This window comes from Pyrus communis, chromosome 2, assembly GCF_041283825.1.
Source record: "Pyrus communis isolate YQ-2024b chromosome 2, ASM4128382v1, whole genome shotgun sequence".
Classification (NCBI taxonomy): Eukaryota; Viridiplantae; Streptophyta; class Magnoliopsida; order Rosales; family Rosaceae; genus Pyrus; species Pyrus communis.
The window spans coordinates 22690222-22709595 of NC_142566.1; the positions used below are offsets into that span (position 1 = coordinate 22690222).

At 39.6% G+C, this 19374-nt stretch overlaps 1 protein-coding gene across 1 annotated transcript; it reads left to right on the top strand.

The window, feature by feature from the left end:
• The first annotated feature begins 204 nt into the window (after positions 1-204).
• LOC137748331 (putative CoA ligase CCL13) lies at positions 205-14239 on the top strand. The gene is made up of 2 exons (XM_068488473.2): positions 205-529; positions 12596-14239. The coding sequence occupies exons 1-2, from the start codon at positions 326-328 to the stop codon at positions 14021-14023; spliced, it is 1632 nt and encodes a 543-aa protein (XP_068344574.2). The 5' UTR covers positions 205-325; the 3' UTR covers positions 14024-14239.
• The last annotated feature ends 5135 nt before the right edge of the window (positions 14240-19374 follow it).

Here is a 19374-nt window from a genome sequence, read left to right on the forward strand (position 1 = left end):
CTAACTAACACCGAGACCTTTTGTGATAAAATCTCACATCTAACGGATTGTGCAGGTGGTAATTACCTAGTTGGGGACAATATCGGTGTTATTAGAAGTGGGTCGTATGGCCCGTTTTTCTGATAATTCTACAATTACTAGATTGTAGTACTAAGTGACATCTCATGCTCTATTTAGTTGTTTGTTTATTTTCCGAGTCAAACACATGGAGATGAAGGGGAACCATGTGCGCATGAAGTCAGTTCTCCGACATTATGTGTGGAAGAGTCTTATATATATTGTACTTTTGCACTTAGCTAGCCAAGCCAGCTAGAGACCAGCAGTCATGAATAAGGCTAGTCTTGTTCAGTGCTCGGCAAACTACATACCCTTGTCACCTATAAGCTTCTTAGAGCGAGCTGCTGTTGTCCACGGCGATAAGATTTCGATCGTTTACGGTGGAGTGAGACTTTCATGGAAGCAGACGCTTGAAAGATGTCGCAAGGTCGCCTCAGCTTTCGTTCACTTAGGCATATGTCGCCATGATATTGTAAGTAAGCTATATACTAATCTTTTATGAACATGAGTATATAGGGATTTCACCGTATGTTTAGTTTCAAGAATTGTCATATTAATTAATATATGGTTTAGTATTAAAGTAGAAATTTTGAATGTTACATACATATCTTTGTGTGAGTATCTCACTTATCATTCAGTAAAAAAAATCAATTTTTTTTTGTTAAAAGTAGTGTCTGCACAACCAGTAATACTTTTCAACACAAACTTGTAGCTGAAGGTCTGCTAACAATTAAGATCACATTACATTTTAATTTGAGTTTCATGGAACTTTGATCATCATTAGCCATGGCGATGGAGATCGATCTAGCTCAGGACTAACTAGTCACCAACGACTCCGACTGTAGTAAAGTCAAAATTTTATTGTTTTATTTAGTATTTAAATATTATGGATCCAATATTATAAGACCCAAAATAGTTAATGAATTTTGCAAGTCAATGGCGCAAAATTACCAAGTCAACAGTTGCAACTTGTTCATGCATCTTGGCGTGAATGGTGGGTGAAATGGACAAAGTCCATGACTAACCATGATCACGGAACCGCCAGAGTAACATGCATGGTGATATATATATGTGTGTGTGTGTGTGTGTGTGTGTATAGAGAGAGAGAGAGAGAGAGAGAGAGAGAGAGAGCGTGACTGGTGGGTCAAATGGACAAAGTCCCATGACTAACCATGATCATGGAACCGCCAGAGTAACGTGCACGGTGATATATATATATATATATATATATATATATATATATATAGAGAGAGAGAGAGAGAGAGAGAGAGAGAGAGAGAGAGGAATCATTTAACAAGAGGTAGAGAGACATCATTTTAACTGTTGAATTTGACTTTAATGAAATTATGTAACTTGTGATTTAATCTCAACCACACAATTTCATTAAAATCAATCCAACGATTAAGAGGGTGTTTTCATTTTTTTAGAAAAATAGAGATCTCTCTTATTAAAGGTTCTGTGTATATATATATATAGATTGTGCTTGTTAAGGGTATCTCCCAAATTTGAAATGAAAGTCTTGTATTAAGTACTTCAAAATATCGAGTCTCTTTCTATCTATTGCCAGATGTCATCATCTGAATGGGATTTGGATCCTCTCCTGAGCTAATGGAGAGGATCCTCCTCATTAATCATCCTGGGCCGTTGGATTTTTATCCAACGGCTACAATCATTATAACTTTAAAGAGATCCCCTGTTTGTAGCCGTTGGATAAAAATCGAACAGCCCATGATAATTGATGAGGAGGATCCTCTCCATTAGCTCAAGAGAGGATCCAAGTCCATCTGAATGAGAGTTGTAAAGCCATCCTAGCATGTTAATCAAGTGGTTATAGTTTGTTAAACTCTAAGTGGGAGACTTAGTGAGTACAAAAGCTAGCTTACTCAAGCTATATTAAAATAAATAAATAATAAATAAAACTGTATATATTCAAAACAATCATAAGATTCTAGAGAGAGTTTAATAGAATAAGACTGTATTTGATCAAGAAGAAACATGACAAACAGAAAAGCTCACGGTTCATCATATTTCTTTCATTTCTTCAATTTTATATTGAATTCTAATTTAGCTATGACTTTTCACTCATTGTTAATTGATTTTAGATTGAATATTCAGTTCAAGTATGTCCCAAATACATATGACTCATAAGTCGTTACATGTAGAGAATTATGTGTATGATCCTCATGTACTGATATATGCGGGTTTAATTATGCTCTAAGTTTTTTATGTCCTTGAAATCGACTCATGCATGCGTAGATGTTTGTTGTGTATTACTAATTTTATTCCCATTTGTATATTAATTTGTCCGTTTGTATGTGTGTATTTTCAACTTCCAGACCTAGGCCGACAAAGATATATTATAGATAAAGACCTTTAACCCTTTGCTTAACTTTAGTGAGAATAAGAGTTCAATGGAAACACAAACACTTTGAGTCTTTGGCCAAACCGACTAAAACCCAAAAAGCTTACGTATGCAGATTTCTTTTAAGAGCATTTATAAAGGAGATGTCAAAATTACCATGTAGGTATACAACAGTAAAAAAATTACAGCAAACTCTCTCCAACCAAACCTTCTTAGGTAGAGTTAAGTCATTTGAAGACAAAACCTTTTGCTGTCAAATTTGAAAGCAAATGTCAAATTTATTAAATGATATTTTAATAGATTAATATAATATATAATAAATGTTGTTATGTTATTTAAATATTTGATTGGTTGCCTTAATCATTAGATTTCATAAAAAGATAAAAAATTTATTAAATAATATTATTATTTAACATATCGGGTCGAATTGCCGCATAAGTTATCAACTATCATTTTGATGTTTAAAATTTGACATCTTCTTTAAAGATGCTATAAGTGTCCAAATCTGGTCCTGCATGCGTTGCAGATTTCTCAAGGACTTGGCTTCTCTGCTCTCCTACTTCTCATACACTCCAATCCCCTTCTATTTGTGCGGTCACAGTTAAGTTACGTCAACATTTTATATTACTATTGATTTTTGTCTTATTATCTCTATAAAAAAAAACCTACTATAAAATGTTGACATGACTTAACCGTGATCACACAAAACAGGAGGACACGGGAAGTGGAATGGCAGAGAATCTGCCTCCCTTAAAAATTTGCATGTTGCTAAAGCTACATATGTGTCAGTGACAAAACTGATGTGACGTACATAATCGAAACTTCTTTTGATCGAATATAATAAACCCAACTGGAGAAAGAAAAATCTCCTCCCACTAATCTTTAACAGTTGGGAAACAGTAATCAGCCACTTAAATATAGGGAGTTTTAACAAAAAGTTCACGGTACAGTTCACTTTAATGAAAAATCACATTTTTACACTAAAAAGTCATCCTTGCTACTATTCATTTTACCTTTTATTTTATTTTTATCATTAAAACTCAAAATTTTTAAATTATTTTTCATTAATTTTCCTTTAAATATATAAGATGATTCAAGATCAAATCTCCTCCCACTAATCTTTAACAGTTGGGAACCAGTAATCAGCCACTTAAATATATAAGATGATTCAAGATCAAGTCATTGATTAAGGTTTTTTCTTTCTTTCCTTGTTAATTAATTTGAAGTGGGATATATTATGTCAAACTTGCCATAAAATTAGCTTTTCGTGGCACATTGCATGCCATAAAAGTACTTCACGGCATTTAGTGGAGTAATACTTCGTAAACTAATTTTTTAGACAAAATTTGTAAATTATATGATGTGTCATAATTAGAAAAGAAACACATTAATTAACATTAAGTAATAATTCAATCATCAACAACCACCTTATATGATTTTGTTGACCCTAAAAATTACAAAGCCTACGTGGCGCGCAGGCCGAGTAACTAATAGGCTAACTAAGTCCTTCGGTTGAATGCCGGGCGTGCCAACTCGTCGGCTGAGCTCGGCCGAGGAGTAAAATTCGTTGTTGTCGCGTTGAGCGCGTTGCTGACTTCTTAATCTTGCGACTGCGACCGAGGAAGGAACACTCTCGGTCTTTGGGTTCTAGAGCCTGAAGACGAAGCTGCTAGTTCTGCGAAATTCACAAATCGTCAATGCCTGATTCGGTCACCGTGATTATATTCGTAAGAGTATAAGCACGTCGAATCGACACCAGACTATACGGACACAAATACTCAAAGGTGATGTATGTCTTGATAGTGAACGTGGTTCGGCCGTCAGAATGCCGAACTCTAAAACTCACTTGTGAATACCCAATCATAAAATCACTCGACGTCCGATACGCCGAATGTCGTAACTCGTAATACCTTACTTCGCCGAGAAGGCTGATAAGATGACCCATGCCAATAAGGATTTGAAAACTCTCCTCGGCCGAGACTTGGATAGGTAACCAGTTGGCCTCGACGCAGTGCTGTTTATCCAAACTGAAGATGCTCCTTGGTCGGCTGATTCTACGGCGACAGTGTTGTTTATCCAAACTGAAGATGTTCGCCAGTTGCCTTCACAATGCTGTTTGTCCAAACTGAAGGTGTGTTGGTGGAAAAAGAAAATAAAAAATCTCAAGATGTTTGAGAGGTTTTGCGCAGGGCAGTTGTGTGTTGAATTGACGGTCCTTTTTGTTGCATGATTTCTTGTATTTATAGCACCCACTCCTTGAGACCGAATCAAACCCCTATCTGGATCGGGAGTCCTTGTCCCGTTCCAACTTTACTTCGAACAACCCTACTCCCATTAGGACTTTGAACTTACCCCCCTTCGAGGTTTTATTCCTCGCTGGCCTAGAATCCTAGTTGCATCAAGACTTCCTCGACCCTTTTTATTTATTTGGACTACTCATTCTTAGGATAGGACTCAACCGACCCTGCTAACTGGCCCGAAATCCATCAGGCAGCCCATAGTATTTGACACAGCTTTGGGCCGAGCACAACCATATACTCGGCCCAACAATATTATTTCGGGCTCAAACATTGCCCCCTCGCTTCTGAGGTCACCGACTGCCAACCTTTGGTCGGGTTTCGACCTTGAAGAAGCGGAACCATCTTTTGCTTTTTAGACTTCGTTGTTCTTGATAACCATTACTATGCACATTTATGGGATATGATTGCACTATCCTCGTTACTTCCGACGTACAGCCACGTGTCAACTCTCTGCCAATCCTAACAACTTTCAATCATGGCCCTTGAAAACGTGCACCCACCGAAGCGTCTCTTCCTCATTAATGCATTAAAACCGCCGCCACATGCAATCGTGCGTCATGGATCCTTGAAAACCCCGATCCTATCCTTGCAGGTTCCCAAAATATCCGAAATGATTGGGGCCATTTCCCAGTTAAATTTCCCCTCAATTCAAACTAGTGCTTTCGAATACCAAACGTTTGATCTTCTTTCTGAAACGCCTATAAATACCCAAATTTCTACCATTCGTATCCCACGCTTTCAGAAATTTTGAAATCTTCCCTTCGTCATTCCTGCTTGCTCAAACTACGTGCCCTCAAGTTCATCTCTTTGAAACCCCTTTTTTAAACCTACGCACTACTCTACTCTTTACCAATGGCCTCCTTCACCTCCAAGCTTTCCGACGAGTGCAATAAATGCAAGGACTTCATCGACCGGAGTGCCATCAAAACGCTACGCTTCGAAAATAATCTAGCCACCACTCACCAAATTTTGGGTCCATTATTCAAAGATGCAGTGCCGTCATGCATCACCAACCTTCTCAAGGAAAAATGCTTAACACCCTTGTTGCAGGGGTTCGATTGGTCGAAATGGTGCTTGGCACGGCCCCAAGGAGCTTGGCCCTTGACTACTGCAGCCTGGGCCGCATGGGTCAACCGAATGAGCGCATTCTTCGACAAAGAGTGGAAAGCTTTCGGCATTTATGATGACATCATGCTCTTGACCATAGAGATCACCATGGATAGAAAACTGCTCATGACGGCCCTGAGTTTATGGTGTTCGACTACCAACACCATGATCATTCTTTTCGGCTTTCTATTCTACTGGTACAACAAATGAATTTGTTGTACCAGGTCGAACAAATGTTTGGTCGAGAATATGCCGGTGGCTCAAGCTCTGGCTAGTGGTCACTCTTTGGCGCTCAGTCCGGACATCCTTGCCAATCTCTTCCGCTGTTTGGCTGAGACGACCATCAACAAAATCGACCCGCACCAGAACGGACCCCTCTGGGTATTCCAACTCTCACTGCAGGTTTACTTCTCCACACTTTGGCCCGAGGTTCTCGTTTTCCAGTGTACTGCAGCACTCGACCCTCAACTAGCCTATCGACCGGCGCCTCCTCACCGTGCCGACGAAGTCCTCAAACACTTCTTCGGCCTAGACGTCCTCTCTGACGACGAGTTCCTGGTGTGTCGGCGTCAGGAATACCCCGCCTCGATCAGGCTTCTGACGGCAGCGTGGGCTGAGACCGAAGATGCTGATCTTCGTCAACATTGTGGGTCATTCGTACTGGCCCGCGACCTTCCCCTTGGTTGCGATGCCCGCCAAGCTAGCTGGGAGGTCTATCATCCCCATTTCGTCGCCCGGCAGCTCGGCTACCTCCAAGGTTACCCCGTACCCCTACTCGCTTCTCGCTCCCTCTTAAATCGAGAACGCCTCTCTGGTTCATCCGAGAGGAAGTGTAAGACGACGGAACAAGAGTTTCAGGACAAGTGTAGAAAATTTCAGCTTCGACCGACCGTTCCTGAATCTTTGGTTACCGACACCTTTAGGGACTGGTGGGACGAGTACACTTGTGACTTTTTCGACGTCTCCGTCGAAGACGTGGTAAGCAGAATCTTCGGCGACCGACTCAAACAAGCTTTTGCGGCCCAACCCAAGGAATCAACCCAAGGTATATTGTCCTTTCATCATTTGTACTTCAACTACTCGCCCCATGTTACAGATTACTTCGCTATCTCAGGTGGTCGTGTGTTGAGGAAAGCGGAGATAGTCGCCGCGACGGTAGCCAAGAAAAAATTGGTCCCCACGAAGAAGACCGTTACTACCGGGCGGACATTATCAGCCAAGCACTCCAAGACGTCGAGACGGAGATGACGCTCCTCGCCCTTCCAAACGCGTCAAGAAGTTAGTGAAGAAAAGCGACCGGGAGATTCATGTTGTTCCTAGCGACACCACAGGGACAACTGCTCCTGCCGGCTCTCCTTCCATCCCGGCTACCCCGGCTTCGGCGGACCCCCTTCCTCCAATCGTCCCCACGACTGAGGTTATGGCCGATCCGACCGCTGTACCAGCTACAGTTTTGGAGCTGGCCATTGCGCCTGCCTTGGGGAAAATGGCCGCACCCGTCGAGGCATCCCCCATCCAGCGACCGACGGTCATTCTGGAAGAGGTATGATTTCATCGCTATCCTTTGTTTATTTAGCCTTCTAGTCGTAACAAAAGTTTCCTTAGAGCGACGAGAGTGACGAGATCCCGCTGGACCGTCGCCCTCGACCATCCAACTCTCCTCCCGTCCATCCTCCTTCTGTGGTCGAGGCAGCCGTCCAACCGGATCCCCCTACGGCGGATCGTGGGAAGAGGCCCCTGGCCGATCGAGAGGCGACGGTCGAAACGCCGTTCCATCCTCAAGATGAAGACCTCCCCATTCATCCACAAGAAGTTTCATTGGCCTTTATAAGTCTTACTTCTCTTTCGTTGATTTTATCATGACGCACTTGTTTTTAAAGAAATATTAAATGTCAGGTGCCCAAACGTTCATTTCACCGATAATTTTATGCGCCGATATGCGTTGTCTATATTTCCTGGCCACCGTCGTGGCCATCAAATGTAGATAACCTCCATCGGTCGCGTGAATTGAGAAGCGGTCTTAGGCACTGGGCTCGGCCATTAAGTTCCCTGGGTTCGAGCAACGAACCAGAGGGCATGGCCGAAGTCTCCTCCCGGCAGGTCTAAAAACAATCCCTTTTGTCATGCACTATACATTTCACATCTTATTTTCCTTTATGAATTTTTCTTTATGTGCAGCCTTCGTGGGAAGTAGAGCTTAACGCTCCTCTTCAGAGCACGACTGGTATGGCCGGCTCCTCTGCTACCCCTGCCGAACCAGTGGAGGCCGTGCCCGAGGCCCAAGCTTTTGTTAAGCTACACGAGCTCCTGTCCTTCTCTGCCTCCCAAGTCCTCTAATGCAGGGGTCTTGACTCCATTGGGGAGTGCCTAAACGACCTTGCCAGCGGCGGTTTCCTGAGCACGGAGAATATCGTTTATCTTATCGACCTTCTGGAGCGGACTCGGTAGCACTTCACTATTTTTGAACAAGCTCTACGGGCCGATGATGACTTGAAGGCAGCCAAGGTTGCGCATGAGGCTGATCGGGTGGAGGTGGAGGTGATAAAAGCAAAGAAAGCGCAGTTGACCGAGTTTGATCGCAAGATCTCCGATCTCCAGCGTCAAATTGCTGAGCTTCAACTGCAAAGGTCTGCTGCTGCCTCAGAGCTTGAGAGGGACTTTGAGGCGAATAGAGCTCGGCTTACGGCTTTCGCTGCCGGCATGTGGCATATCCATCAACTGCAGCTTAACAAGAAGACGAGGCAGGCTGAGATAATTTTGAGCGAAGTGAAGTGGCTGGAGTTGAAAGCTGCCCTCGAGACTTTCCTCCCCTTGACCCTCTATTTATTTTATTTTTAGGAGCCTCTCGAATGTATCTGTTCACCCTTTTCTACGAATTAATACAATGGTATTTATTCTTGCATTTCCCACGTGACTGGATAATACTTTTTCAGAAAATTTCCATTAATCGGCAATTTGTGAATTAAACCGGTCCGATCTCTGAGATGATATGCCCCATTGCTAAGAACTTTGTGAACAATGAAAGGCCCTTCCCAATTTGGCGACCATTTGCCAAACCTGGGGTCTTTAATCCCAACAAGCAACACCGTTTGCCAAACTAATTCTCCTTCGTCGAATGTTTTTTGTCTGACGCACTGGTTATATGCTCGCTCGATAATTTTCTTCTGTGCTATTAATAAGTTATCCGCGTCGATCCGATTTTCTTCCAAGTTTTCTAATTCTTGTCGCATAGCTTGACTATATTCGGCACTAAACGAACTACTCTGCTCTATCACTCGTAATGAGTTTAGACTCAACTCGACTGGTAAAATAGCGTCGTGTTCGTAAGTTAACGCTTAAGGAGTCATTCCGGTGGTCGACCGGGGTGAAGTTCGGTATGCCCATAATGCTTTGTTTAACTTTAAATGCCACAGCCCAGACCTCTCTCTTACCGTTTTTTCGAGAATGCCGATCAACACTTTATTGCTTGCCTCAGCCTGCCCGTTTGCCTGTGGGTAATACGGCGTAGATTGCTCAAGTCAGATATTAAGACTTGCTGCGTATTCCCTAAACCTATCGGTCGTGAATATGGTGTCATTGTCGGTTATGATCGTTTCTGGCACGCCTAATCTGGTCACAATATTTTCCTCTACGAAATTGCATACTTCTTTAGCTGTCAATTCAGCGTATGACCTTGCCTCGACCCACTTAGTGAAGTAGTCAGTTGCTACTATTATCCACGCATGTTTTGCCGCCCCCGACGATGGCGTGATTTTGCCAATTACGTCCATTGCCCATCCCCTGAACGGCCATGGTTTAGTAATCGAGTTGAGTAATTCGGCCGAGGCTCTCTGCACGGGTCCATGAATTTGGCACGGTATGCATCTCCGTGCATATTCGATGCAATCCTTTAATATACTGGGCCAAAAGTAACCGTGTCGTCGAAGCAACCAGCGCATTTTTCGTCCCGATTGGTGATCCCCACAAATTCCTTCATGTACCTCGGCCATCGCTTAGGCAGCCTCGTGTAGGCCGAGGCACAATAGTAGTAACCCGTCCTCGCCCTTTCGGTATAATTCATTTTGGTATGACACGTAATTTGTGGCGAAGACCTTCGTTCTCCGGTCGCGTTTCCCATCGGGGTTATCGAGGTACCATATCATCGTCTTTCTCCAATCGTCTGGTTGTACCTCGACGACACATACTTTTACGGGGTCTCCCTGTTCTAGTAAGGATGGTAGCGACATCACCCTTGTTCGTATTACGTGATTAAGCTGGAGAGTTTGCTGATTGACCAAGGCTGGGTACGATCGCAGAACTGTGGGTGTTACCCGGTTTAGCTTGCCCTCCGAGAGTTGTGCTCCGGAGGTGATTTGGGCGAGTTCGTCGGCGTCCATGTTGCGAATACGCGAAATATGCTCAAATGTGATCCGTTCAAACGACTCGGCCAGATAGGTGGTGACCATGTGATAGGGTGCTAAAGTACAACTCACGCAACGGAACATGCCGTTGAGTTGGTTAATCACGAGTTCAAAATCACCGAGGACGAGAACGCGGGATCCTCATAAATCGTGTAAAACGTGGAGGCCGATGATGAGAGTTTCATACTCGGCCTGATTATTTGTACAGTTGAAATCCAACTTGAGAGAAAAATACCAGCGGTAATGATCGGGTGACTGAATGGAAATACTAACACCAGCCGCGGTCGAAGTACTGGAACCATTAAAATGCATAGTCCAATGGTTATCGCGAGTTGTGACTAAACAGATGTCGACGTCGCTACCCCCACAACCATAAGGAGAGGGGTGTTGGGCCAAAAAATCGGCAAGAGCTTGGCCTTTGACGGCCTTTTGGGGAACGTACTGGAGACTGAACTCGGATAACGCGAGCGTCCATGTAGTGCCGAAGTTTTGACGCAGTGCTGTTTATCCAAACTGAAGATCTTCGCCGGTTGCCTTCACAGTGCTGTTTGTCCAAACTGAAGGTGTGTTGGCGAAAAAAGAAAATAAAAAATCTCAAGATGTTTGAGAGGTTTTGCGCAGGGCAGTTGTGTGTTGAATTGACAGTCCTTTTTGTTGCATGATTTATTGTATTTATAGCACCCACTCCTTGAGACTGAATCAAACCCCTATCTGGATCAGGAGTCCTTGTTCCGTTCCAACTTTACTTCGAACAAACCTACTCCCATTAGGACTTTGAACTTACCCCCTTTTGAGGCTTTATTCCTCGCTGGCCTAGAATCCTAGTTGCACCAGGACTTCCTCGACCCTTTTTATTTATCTGGACTACTCCTTCTTAGGATAGGACTCGACCGACCCTGCTAACTGGCCCGGAATCCATCAGGCAGCCCATAGTATTTGACACAGCTTTGGGTCGAACACAACCCTATGCTCGGTCCAACAATATTATTTCGGGCCCAAACAGATTTACATAATTTGATTTTAAATAATTGGTTTGCTTATCATTACCTCGCAAGTGTGCCATAAAAGGCCCATCTCACTTATGACCAAGGTTCTAAAAGACGTTAGGCGCTACTCAGGCGGCTGGCTGGGGCGTAGTGCCTAAGCGCCTAGGGGGGATCTAAGCGGGTGCCTAGGTGGCTTAGGCGGATTTGGGTAAATTTATTATATATATTATAAATTGATTAAATTTACTATATTTATTATACGTTGATTTAATTTACTATATGATATACAAATAAAAATTAAATAATAGGTTATCTTTTTCAAAAGAAGAGTGTATGTAAGGTGAGGGTTTTGGTTAATTCTTATGTGTGAGGTTAAAGTAAATACTTTAGTTCATGGTGGAGCCTTAAACTGAAAAATAAAAAGAAGAACTATAAAATATGGTGGGCCTTAAATATGTGGGCATAAATAAATGAGTAATGATATTCATATCATGTTTTTGTATCATATTTTTATATCATCTTAGGTGACATTTGATGTGGACAACCACATCATTTGAATTAATCAGATTTTTAAATTTAGTTCATTATTTAATAAACTAATAATTAAGAAAAACTAGTTAATTAAATGATGATTGTGGTATAAAAGGAGTCTTTTTCCTTCCTTTAATTGGATTTTACAAATTTTTCAAATGATGTGGTTGTCCATATCAGATGCCACCTAAGATGGTATAGCAATGTGGTATAAAAATATGATATGAATAGCATTACTTCAAATAAATAGTTAAAAAAATTAAAGAATAATAGTCAAAATCTGCAAAAAGGAAGATGTGGGGTAAGAGGAAAAAAATTAAATAAAAAAATAAAAAATAAAAACGAATGGAGGTGAAATGGTAGCAAAACAAGAAGATGGTGGGTCCGCTTAGAGAGGTAAAAAAGCTAAACAATTGAAAAGTCAGAAAGTTTTATTTAAACCTAAAAGACGTTGGGTAAGTTTCAAACTTCATCTTCTTCGCGAGTCTCCAGCCCTTTGCTACTTATTTTTCCAGATTTCGTTCTCCACATAAGCCAGTTATCTTCGCCTAGCCCTGCCCAGCTCTGCCTAGCTCAGCCTAATCCCGCCTAGATCCGTCCAGAAGCCACCTAATAAGTTGTCTGACTTTCCTTGGCAATTTAAACTAAATTCAGGCGGCGCTCCACTGCCTAGCACCTAGGCTGCCATCTAGACCGATTTTCAGAACACTACTTATGACATGCATTTGCCCACTATCTTATAGGTAACACATGGTTTGTATGGCAGGAAGCACACCACTTTACTTTGTGTGGTATATATAATGTAACAGTAATTCTAATCAATTAAAATGTTTGAACTTCTTCCCTGACCAGGTTGCAGCTTTTGCACCAAACATTCCAGCACTCTATGAGCTACATTTCAGCGTTCCAATGGCAGGAGCAGTTCTTTGTGCACTCAACATTAAGCTGGACGCACCCGCATTAGCATTGATATTACAACAACTGGAAGCCAAAGCCATTATTGTAGATCATCAGTACCTTAAAGTTGTCCTCCAAGCACTTGACATTTTGTCCCAAACAAACTCCAACTTTAAGCCACCTCTCCTCATTCAAATCCCAAGGTGTGGCCAATTATCATCCTCTTCTCCTACTGATCTTGATCTTCCACCAGATGCCCTTAATTACAACGACCTACAGGAATCAGCAGAACCCGGTTTTCAGATTCTCAGACCCAATAATGAATGTGATCCAATTTCGGTGAGTTACACATCTGGGTCAACAGGTAATCCCAAGGGAGTTGTGTACAGCCACAGAGCGGTGTACCTGAATTCACTGGGAGCAATTTTTCAAAGTGACATGAGAAAAATGCCGGTTTTTCTATGGACGGTCGAAATGTTTCGATGCAATGGCTGGTGCTTCCCTTGGGCCATTGCTGCTCTTGGTGGCACCAATATATGTCTCAGAAGTGTGTCAGCCAAAGCCATTTTTGAAGCAATTGATCTTCACAAAGTAACACACTTATGTGGTGCACCCTCTATATTAAACATTTTAGCAGATGCCTCGGAAAATTATCAAACTAGGGTTATAAAATCAAGTGTGGAGATTATTGTTGCTGGTGCATTGCCAGCACCCGAGATTCTGATCAAGGTTACAGAATTAGGGTTTAATGTGAACCATGGATATGGCATGACCGAGGCTCTTGGACCGGCAATTGTCACACCATGCAAACCCCAGTTGGAATCCCAGTACAATCTAATGATGGAAGGGGTTGATGTGAAGGATCCAAACAGTATGGAGAGTGTGCCATACGATGGAAAAACAATGGGGGAAATCATGTTTAGAGGCAACACTTTGATGTTGGGATATCTGAAACACTCAAACCCTAACCATGAAATTTTCAGTGGTGGATGGTATAGGACTGGTGACCTGGCAGTTAGGCATTCAGATGGGTACATTCAGATGAAAGATAGGGCAAGGGACATTATAATTTCTGGTGAGGAGGCTATAAGCACACTTGAGGTGGAGGCAGTTTTGCTGACTCATCCACAAGTTTTGGAGGCTGCTGTTGTGGGGAAACATGATGAGGTTTTGGGGGAGACTCCTTGCGCTTTCTTGAAGTTGAAGAATGGTTTTGGTGGTGGTGAAGAAAGTTGTAAAGAGATTATGAGGTTTTGTGAGAAGAAAATGCCTGCCTTTATGGTTCCACAAGCTTTGGTGTTTGGGGATTTGCCTAATTCCACTGGGAAGATACAAAAGTTTGTTCTAAAGGAGAAGGCCAATCTTGTGGGAAGCCTAGAATAAGATGCCTAATCTCTTATACGGGCACGAGAGATTTTTCAGTGTAACAATCACACGAGGTGGTACAACACGTGTCTCTATATAAATGGTAAGTTATGTGTGTTAAAAGGTTAATAACTTAAAAATTAAAAATTTCCATCATAAATAAAACTAGCAGAGAGCATGTACTTTGTGTGGGTGAACAATTTCTCTTAATAAGTGTATCTTTTTTTAATATTACATCATTACTGTTTTGTCCTCCTTATGCAAATATTGTGTATCAAAAGTGAGGATAAAATTGAAAAAATAAGTATAAAAAAGAGGGTAAAATAGGAAAAATAGGGATATGATTGTCATTTTGTCAAAAGGTACAAAATTACTGTTTTGCCCTACTTTTGTCAATAGTGTGTATCAAAAGTGAGGGCAAAATAGAAAAAAAGAGAAAAAAGTTGACAATGAGGGTTTTCTTAATAATAGTATAGATAATAGATCAATAAATACTTTTATTTATTGAAATTACAATAGTAGTTCGCTCTATTTTAATATCAGAGATAAATTGATGGGGCAATAGATGCAAAGTTTTCATTGGAGACTCATATATGACTAATTCTTCCGCGTACTTGAAACATCACTTTGTAGTTTTTTGTTTTTTTGTTTTTTGAGAAACCTCGACAGTAGGAGGAAAATTTTGTTGATAACGAAAAAAACAAGTTATTCCTAGTCAGGGGGGACATAAACCTAACTCCCTCATAACACATTAAAAATAGGGGGGGGGAGAGACATAAACCTTATCCTTCTAGAAACGAAGACAATAAAGATAGAAGGAAAAAGAGGGGGGACATGAAACCTAACCCCTCTAAAGCAATCCTAAAGGTCTAAACCTGCAAAACAAATTGAACAACATCACAAGGTTAAGAAAAAAAAAGTGAGACAAACATGTATGTCTAGATGCACATTTAAGTTAAGAAAGAGTTCTAATGGTCAATCCTTTAACAATCCCTGAAACTTCTCCACAAGCAGCAGGACCAGGATTTCCTTTAGATAAACCATTTGTATTAAGTTTAATCCAAGGAAACTAAGAAGAAGACTAAAGCACATGAAGAATAGTTGGCGCCTTGCAATGGATAGGTTGGATCCCAAAAAAGGAATGATACAAGTGTCAAAACGTTGAGAATAACCAAGAATAAACTTTCCACCATGAACGATCTCAGAACTAATAAACATGCAAAGACGATGAAAATAGGTATGGTGACCCTAAAAAATAAACTTATTTCGAGTTTACAAAAAACCGAAGTAGTAGAAAGACTCGTAAAATCCAGAGATTAATGTGCAACTGTTGGGAAAAGGGTTTACGTACAAAGGCATCACAAAGAACAACAGAGAATCTAAAAAAGACAAAAAGGTGCCAAATTGACATGCTAACCACCTCCAAAGCTGCTTAGATATCTGACAATCGAAGAAAAAATGAACAGTAGATTCCTCAAAATTATGAAGTAAACAACACATGGATGCCAAAGAAATACAACGTAGTTGTAGTGCACCTTCAGTAGGAAGTTTATCATGAAGAACCTGCCAAACCAAAATAAACAGTCGAGGTGGAATAAAATGTTGCCAAATAACTTTAGCCCAAGCACAATCACTATATTTTCATCGAATAAGATGATAGCCACAAGAAAAATTTTGCAATAAATGTAGGCTCCCATATCAATTTTTCATTCTCTACATTTAAAGGCAAAGGTAGATATAGAATTTGTTGCACAGGAAATAAATCTACAAAATAATCTAGTAAAGACCAACTTTAAGCTTTAATAACATAACCCTTGGAAAGACTATAGGTAAAATGAACGAAAATAATAAAGGGACTATAATCGAGTTATCCAACCATTTGTCAAACCAAAAGAAAATTGATTTCCCATCACTAATAATCCGACAATCTCTTATTCAGAATAGGAAAAGCACGCTTCAAACCATGCCATGCACGTAGAAGACCATAAATAGATATCTTTTTTTTTTGTAAGGTGCAAGAGGAAAATGTTGACGAACAAAAAGACCCAACAAAAAAGGGATTGTAAAGCGTCCCAACCAAAACTAATCAAAGTTGTCAAGTTCAAATAACCCAAATCATGAAGACCAAGCCCATCTTCATGCTTAGATCCAAACACCATACTTTAATCAACAATTACTAACATTCACAAAGCCGTCTCTCTAACCAAATAAAATTTTCTGTACAAGTAGAAAGATACTTTAAAAGGCAAGTTAGCCATTGATAAACTGAGAAGCTATGGAGAAACAAGCTTTGATAAACAGATTGCACCAATTGGAGTCGTCCAACCATTGAGAAAAGTTTACCTTTCCAACCTAAAAGGCAAGCTTTAGACTTATCTACCAAAGCTTGAAAGTGAATTATCCTTGGCTCACCACAAAAATAAGTACCCCAAGATAAATGAAAGGAACATCACCCATATGAAAGCCAAGATGTCTCGAGACATACACTCTACGATGGGTAGAAGTGACGTCGAGATAAAAAGTACTATTCGAAAAAAATATTAGACATTCCAATCTTCTAAAACCAACACTTTTGATGTTATTTGACTTTGCATTAACAAGTTGTCCCCAAGAACTACCATATTTATCCAAGAACTTTCAAAGAGAACGAAGAGATCGAACATTCCCACGACAAAAAATAAAAAGATCATCAGCATATATCACATGAGTTGTAGGGCAATAATTCGTGGAGCTGAAATAATAGTGATAAGTCCAGTGGAGAAAAGCAAAGATAAACCTCTTCTCAGAGCTTCCTTTACTAGATAGAAAATAAGTGGAGAAAGAAGGTCTCCCTAACGTACACTTTGAGAGCAAGAGAAAAATCCAAGTGGTGTGCCATTTACCAAAAATTAAAAGACGAGCTAACTGTAATAAAATATGCACCCAATCCACAAAAACATAAGAAAATCCAAAGCTAGAAGGATGTGGAGAAGAAAGTTCCAGTTTAAAGTATCAAAAACTATAGCAATATAGAAGTTTATGGCCACGTTACCACCAAAAGTCTTTTTTGTCCATAAAATTGAACCTTTCTGAAACTAGCCTAATGCAATCATTAATATGTCTACCCTTCAAAAATGTCGTTTGCTATGGAGAAATTATGCGAGTGGCAATAGGGCCAAACCGATCAGCAAGAATCTTGAGAATAATTTTGAAAAAAAAGTTAGCAAGAGTAATGGGCCAATACCGAGCAATGGTGGAATTTTCATATTGTTTAGATTAATATAATGTAGAATATCGTTGACATCAACAAAGATAATCAATTTATAACATATATTTATACATCTTGAAAGTAAAATATAGCAATCATATTATCCGTCAGTCACCCATGTTATATCACATAATAACATCACAAAACGGTGTTTCTAAACTTCTCGTTGTACAAGCCGAATGGGACATTTGATTATTGAGTTATCAAAATTGAATTATTAAAAGTTAGATAGAAAAATAAATAAATACATAGATAAATAAACAAAAATGTAGAACTAAGAATGCAAAGGCCCAAAATGGACGCAACCCCAAAAAAAATAAAAATAAAATAAAATAAAATGCAGCAAGGTCCAAGAGGCGGGCTAAATGGGGATATATAGTAAACCCATAAAATTAAATTTGGTAAATTACCGTGCTCTTTCAGCTGTTGGAACTTATGGTTGAGTTATTTCTAGGACGAGTATACTGTTAAACAAAAAAAAAAAGGTTTTGAGACCCTCGGCGATCTAGAGATTAAGAAATCTTTGTTACCAATGGTATACAAGTATATGTCTAATATCTTAACGTTAAATAACACATGATAGGTTTAATGATCGATTCTTTAATGTAACAAAAGAAAAAGTAATATGTACGCTCTAATCAAGAGATGAAGTGAAGAGCAAGAAAGCCTTTGATTACATTAACAAGATTGATTGATTACAGTGAGCACAAGGATAGTCTTTATATATGCAACACAGCCTAACTAAACCTTGAATTATGGCACTTGAATCATAACCGTTGAATCCCTTTACTATCTCAACACTTGATCATTTTATTTCTATAAATCACCCAAAACATCGTAAGAGCCAAATGGCAACATTGTCATATGACATGAATACCAAAAGTTTGACCTTGCCTCGAAACTTGACACTGTTAAGTTGTTAACATCATCGTTCAAAAACGATAAAACCCTAAAAGCAAATCAACTACAATCTAGAGATTATGCTTTGGGCGTTGAAACTTGATCTCTTATTGCTATATGTTTATACAGGATCCGTTTATACACTAACCAACTCATTTACAATGCCAAGTAGACCGGCCAACCCTTGTCATTTTCTTTCTTTTTATTTAAAAAAAAAAATACAAGGGAGCATAGATTTTGTAGAATACATCTAAACCGTTCTTTTAATAGAGATCAGAACTACTTGTATTGTGGATCCTATTGTTATTAGAGATATGATTGAAATGCGGTTTATAAGCATAAAATGTGGTCTCTCTATCATATACTAGCCTTTTTAACGTATGTGGCAACTGATTGTTTTTGTTTTTTTATTATTGTTTAACATTTTTTATAATTTTTTAATAACGATAGTGGTTAAATTGTTAGTTGTTAGGAAGAAAACAGATCGATGGAGATCGAACCCACACCAGAGTGCATAGACATAATTGCTTTCAACCACTGCAGTAAAGCGTCATATGCCTTTTTATATTTTATTCTCTACCTTTTCAAATAACAAGTTAATTTATAATTATTTTTATTTAAAAGTTAAAAAAAAAAAATCCACTTACTACGTTCAGAAAATTGATGTTCCATTATGAAATCAATAGGCAATATGGGGAGTAGTCAAACTACTTATAAGTACATGCAAAGTCCTTTATTTTCCTTGATGTGTGATTCACCTCTCAATACCCGGCAACTAGATTGTTTTTCTTTCTTTATTTTCTTGAATTTTTTATTTCAAAGTTATACTATTTTGCTTTTCATTATAATAGTCTACATTATGATCATTTTTTAATTTTTAGTAACGACAAGATACTGATAATAGATTGACAACACAACAATAACATAATAACAACATAATGACATAATAAACACTGATCATTTTTGCAACCAAATAACAAAATATATTCTTACAGCTAATAGCCCTAAAATTTAAACTTGAGCTACAATTGGTTAAAAAAGGAAACACAAAGCACTAGAAGAATACCCAACTTGCACTATATCATTTTTATTAGTTATATATCAAACTAAATACACGATGGATTGTTCTTCCAAAAAGAAAAAGAAAAAACACAATGGATGAATAACTAAATACAAATATATACATCATTGGCTAACCCTTTAAGGGGTTTTTGAACATTAG